This window comes from Thalia democratica, chromosome 1 (assembly GCF_965202585.1).
Source record: "Thalia democratica chromosome 1, ktThaDemo2.hap1.1, whole genome shotgun sequence".
Lineage (NCBI taxonomy): Eukaryota > Metazoa > Chordata > Thaliacea > Salpida > Salpidae > Thalia > Thalia democratica.
The window spans coordinates 88,001,653-88,007,652 of NC_139165.1; the positions used below are offsets into that span (position 1 = coordinate 88,001,653).

At 26.4% G+C, this 6,000-nt stretch overlaps 1 protein-coding gene across 1 annotated transcript; it reads right to left on the reverse strand.

Annotated features, from left to right (window-relative positions):
* Positions 1–3,766: 3,766 nt before the first annotated feature.
* On the reverse strand, positions 3,767–5,032 carry LOC145840777 (uncharacterized). The gene has a single exon (XM_082948111.1). It carries the CDS (start codon positions 5,030–5,032, stop codon positions 3,767–3,769), a length of 1,266 nt encoding a protein of 421 aa, XP_082804237.1.
* Positions 5,033–6,000: the final 968 nt, after the last annotated feature.

The window sequence follows — 6,000 nt, forward strand, 5'->3', positions numbered from 1 at the left end:
GAAGTTTCATAATGAGCGTTAGTTAAGTTTTAATTGATAATTTAATGTTCGGTATCATAAGGTGTTAAAAAGTAAAGATATACGTAGATTTTTTAAATAAAAACTTTAGTTTGAAAAACAAAGCTGTTTTTTTTAAATATTGTTGATTTTTTTGTCCCTAACAGTCGCTATTTGTTTTTATATTTGAAGAAAACTTAAATATAACAACTTTTTAACTAACAATTTTTAGTCAAAACAAAACCACCTAAATAAACATTTACTTTAGGAACTGCCTCAGCGTTTCCCGTCATATCTGGCAGATTGTTGACTCGTCGCCTTGGGTATCAGGAGTTCGTTGCGAGGGAAGATAGTCAGGATCCATTTTTCCTGTGGACTTCTTACGAAGAGTTAATTGAAAAAATTAAAAAGTTGAATGGAAATTGATGACGTAAACCCGATTGTAATATGACGTTATATGTGATTATATGTTAAGTCTTTGAAATCGTTACTTGCAGTTTGAATTATAAACTTAATTGTTAATTGGCAATATTTAAATGACAATAGATATTTAAAGTTAATTATTTCGCATTTAAACTATTTTTGTTATCCAACAAACGACAAATTAAAGCAAAATCAAATAATTTTTCAGTTGATTTATTATGTTACAAATATTTATTTCTCATTCATTTACTACTGTGCCTAACTTTATTATTTTATGCAGTAATAAACCTAGAATTTATAGTTAAGTGGTTTTTCATTGTCTTAAAAACAATTTTTATTGTACGCAATTCCTACGTTTGAGCATTTTTAAGCAATCCCATGTGCGTAGAAAACAGTGTTTGTTGTTTATGTTACACGGGATTTGTTTTATTTTTTTAGCATTTAAAATTAAAGACAATACTATTACATATTGGCTAGTTTAAAGATAGTAGTAATAAAGTAGTGATCTACGAGTTTTGGATTCAACTGGAGCTGGGTCTTTTTTGATACTCCGGTCTGAACAAACTCGGATTTTATTTCCAACCTAAGATCCGAAAAATCCGGATGTTTTTTCAAATAAGATCCAGCCGGGTCCAAATCCGGTTCTAAAAATGCAATATTCGACCGGGTCCTTTTACCTTTAATCAATTTTTTTATCTAGGAAATGACCAAGGCAAATGATAGTGTAAAATACATCATTTTGCTTTGGGGCCAAATCGTAAAAGATATTAAGATTATTTATAAAACAAACATCTAATAGTTTAAATAATATGCAAACTAAGGGAAAAATAAATAAAAAAAAAAAAGTATTTATTTTTGGTTTTAATACCATAATAATAAAAAAAAAACCTTTATATTTTGAGGGACCCCATGAAATAATTCAAACCCCAAACCAATTTTTTTTTTAATTAAAGACAAAGGTGCGTTCTCTAATATAAAAAAAAATTAGATAGCTTTTAAGATAAGGAAAATTTAAAAGTTTTATGTTTTTTGAAAAATTTATAAGTTTGCCTATAAAATTAACTTTATGCTCGTTTTTTTTATTAAGTATTTATTTTATAAATTTTATCATAGATACCTGAAAAAAAAAGAATTTAATATTTTTTAGCGTAAATTCAGATCTCGTGTGAGAAAATTTTGCTTTTCAGAACACTGTCTCACTAAATCTACATTAACGTTATCCTATGACTTTAGTAATATGCTCGTTAAAGCTTAATATGATAGTTAGTATTGGGTACTATATTTTAATGATTTTGTAACATATAAAACACCTGATATTAACTATTAACCTAAAATTATGAGCTATATTTTAATGATTAACTTACATATGTAGTATATATGCAGTGTATAGTATTAAATATTAATCTAAAATTGTGAGCTCTGTTTTATTGTTTAAATAAAATGTATAGTACGATCATACTTGCCAGAAATTTTCTGCTATTTTTGCCCTCATTCAACTTCTATAGGAAAATTGACATATATAAATTTTAAACCGTTAAGTATCGCCCAAGAGCCAAGTTTGGTTTTCTTTGAATTTTAGTAAATGAATTAGTCTACAAACAAAACACTATACTATAGTGCTATTCTTATTAACTTTCAGTTTACTGAAATTAACTTCTTTATACTAAAATACTAAAAGGATAATTCTTGCCAACTAAAAGTACAAGTTCCGGTATCATTTTTTACCTGATTTAAAAGTTGCTTGCAGTTTTTTGTTCATACTTGAAATTTTCAAATGCAGAAGTCTATCAGTTAGGATTGCGTTTTTTGAGTTCGCACAGTCGGTTAAATTTGCAAATATTGAGTTCGCACTGCTGTTTAAGTTTGGATTTAAAATAAAAAAAATTGCTTAGTATTTAACTTTTCAATTTTAAGTTAAGTGAATTTAAGTTTAATATTTGCTTCAAAAAATTATTATTAAATGAGTATTTTTTTATAATTTGTTTAAATAAATATATAAAAACCTTAGAAAATTAAAGAAAAACGAAACTTAAAACTTTTAAATGTACTAAATGTTCTAATCGAAGAAATCATTTCTTTTTGAGAACTTTAATTTTATATTTCTGTAAATTCAGTCTCAAAATAGCAGTAATAAACACTTTTTTTTTTTTTTTTAAAGTAAATTATAAGATTTTTTTCTATTTTTATTAAAAACGATTCTTTTAAAAATCTGTAAATTAAATTCTACCTAATGTTTAGACTATGATTTTTTTATAATGTACAGTAACTTCAAAGTATGTAACCTTTTTGTAATAAAAGTTGGTTTGAATTTTAATGATAATATTGGATAACAGCTTTTTTTTTTATTAATAGAGTAATTTATAAAATACATTAATTTAGTATTGAACTGTAATATTTATATAGTTTTAGACTTTTATTTTGAATACAAAGTGAAGTTTAGTAAGTGTATTTAATGAATAGGTTATTTATCAGTTTTTTAATAAATTTTATAAACAAAAAACTCTTTAGTTTATTTAGTTTGTACATATTCCTACAGTGAATATAATTTTTGGGTAAACTTAAAAAAAAAAAGATATCTTTTCTAATAATTGGACGTATACAAATTCAGTACATTTACCTTTAGGATACAGAAAACTTTTAAATGTAAAAAATTCATTAGCTCAAAGTTTAATTTTTGTAGCTAATTTAAGTATTTTTTCCAATACTTAAAATATATTAAGTAACTTGTTGAAAAGATTTGCGATAAATTAACTAAAAAGAATATATTAAAAACTAAAGCTTTATCATAGTCAACATATAAAAAATACAAATAATAAAAACAACTTAAAGTAATTGCAGAAATATTAATTGCATAAATTGTAATAATTCACTGTCTAAAAGCCTGCAAAACTATTTACATAACTAAAAAACACATCTTATAAACAGTAAAACTTATTTTAAAATATAAAACACCTAGAAGAATTTATTTTAAATTTTAAGCTGGTCTTTTAATCTTTTTTGTTCATCATAATAATGAAAAACAAATGGATTAAAGCTATTAGAATTAAATTGCTTCTATTGGTACTCCTTAAAACTAAACCATAAAAATAATAATTTAAACATCAGACTTTATTTTATAATTTTTTAATGAATAAAAGAACACTCAAATTTTTTTTTTTTTTCATTCCAATATATTTCGTCAAATTCTCTTCAGGGAAACTACAATTGAAACAATAAAATAAAACACAACAAGTATATATACAAAATAATATTTTTTACAAACTAATTAACTGATCAATTTAGTAAACATAAATGTAATCAACAAAAATGTAATCAACAAAGCTTTAAAAATCAACACAAAATGGTCTTAACTAAATAAGGCTAGGGTGTAATCAAACTCTTTCTTTTTACATAAGTTTGGTTTGTTTAAGTGTATTAAAATGGCTTCAAGTCTAACTAGTTCCAATGTATTTGAACATTGTCTCATTACACTGAAATTAGATAATGCAAACTTTTTTCCACAACTTGGATTATTCACAAGGTGTTCTGCTATCGCAGATTTTTTTATTGCATTTTTTACTGCAATACTCTTTTCATCTTTTTCGTCTTTAATATATGAAGTGATACACTTGGGAACATGTTCTTTTATTCTAGTTGTGAGGTGTCGAGAAGTTTGACCAATGTAGCTGCTGTCACAGCAGCATTTGAACTTGTAAACTACAAAACTCTTTTCTTGAGGTGTCATTAGGTCTTTTCCCGAACGTTGAAGTATTGGTTTTGACATGAACAGAACCCTAGGATTTACCGCATGATATGTTTTAGTTGTTATATCCACTATTTTCTTCTCGATTAGTTTCGATTCAACACCAATATATGGAAGTTTTAACAAAATTGGGCATTTATCCGGTCCATAAGGTTTGGCTATATTTGAATTGGTAGATTGTGACTTAATTACTCGGTTTACCAGCATTTCGGGATAACCATTGAGTTTAAGAATTGACTTTATGTTATTAACTTCATCGGATAAGTATTCTGGTGAGCAGATTTTTTGTGCTCTACTGTATAGAGTCTTAATCAAACCAATTTTTCTACGTTTACTACAAAATGATTGGAAGTTTAAGTAGTTGTTGTTGAAGGTAGGTTTTCTGTAAACTTTAGTTGTGAATTTTCTATCTTTCTTAACAATCAGAACATCTAGAAAAGCTAATTGGTTACTTGTTTCAGATTCTTTGGTGAACTTAATGGATTGATGTGCTTTGTTTAGTTCTAGGAATAAAAGATTGTTTTCTTCTTCACTGGTTGTTATTATGAAACAGTCGTCAACGTACCTCATATATTTGGTGTTTGGGTGCTTAGTTATGAATTTGGGTATCACTTTATACTCAATAAATCCCATTAGGATATTTGCTAATGTCGGTCCTAGAGGGGATCCCATTGCAACTCCGTCAATTTGACTGAACATTATGTTATTGAAACTGAACTCGACTTCATTCGTGGCTATTTTCATAAGCTGAATGAAACTTTCTTTTCTAAGTAAAGGTTTATCAATTTCATATAACTTTTCCACACTGATTTCAATTATCTCATTTAAAGGAACATTGGTGAACAAACTTTTGACATCAAAAGATGACATAAAAGTATTTTCAGCATTTAGTTTTCGAATCTCCTCTACAAAGGTAAAAGAGTCCTTCACAGTGTAACGGGAAAAATACTGTAGAACAGGTTCTAATAGAAAATTTAAGAATTTTGCTATTTTGTGTTGAGGGGACTTAATCATTGATAATATTGGTCTTAGAGGAACATCAGGTTTATGTATTTTGGGTAGTCCATATAACCTTGGTCTTACTGAACCAATAGGTTTTATTGAATCAAAAATCACAGGAGATATTTCCTTTTTATATAATAAATCTTTTAGGACGAGGCAAATTTTCTTTTCAATTTTTAATGTTTTATCAAATTCCTTAACTGGACCTAAGTACTTGAACTTAGAATTGTCGTTTACTATTGTCGACATTTTTGCTATATATTCACTTTTGTTCAAAATAACTACGTTTGAACCTTTATCGGCTTTAGTTATCATAATTTCCTTTTTTTGATTTGATATTTTGTAAGGCCTCTTTAATTTGTTTTCCATCAATTTTACTATTATGGTTAGTTTTCATTTCACAAAAATTGTGTGCTTCAGCGACAATATTAGCTTTAAAACAAGATTCAGCTTCTTTACTGATTGGTTTATGTTGTATTGTTTGTTTTATAAAGTTTTCAAACCCTAAATAAGTGATATCCTTTTCAATTTTTCGTGGAAGCGCAAAATTGAATCCAAAACTTAAAGCGTACAATTCCTTTTCATCTAGTTTGTAATTAGAAAGATTGATTACGTTTTGTTTTGCAATTGAACCAAACTTAGATTCAACCAACTTTTTCAAATTAACTGTGTTTCTAGGTTTGTACTTTGATGCTACTTTCTGTATAATTTCATTAACATACTTTAAAAATTGATTACAATGCTCCTTTTCTAACTTTTGTTTTACTAGTTTAATATCAGAATCAACAATGACCTTCAATCTTTTAATACTTTCTTCATTTTTATATATTTCACTT

What these genes read in the sequence shown, in the direction of transcription:
- LOC145840777 (XM_082948111.1), bottom strand. Translation starts at nt 5,032, where the DNA reads ATGTCATCTTTTGATGTCAAAAGTTTGTTCACCAATGTTCCTTTAAAT.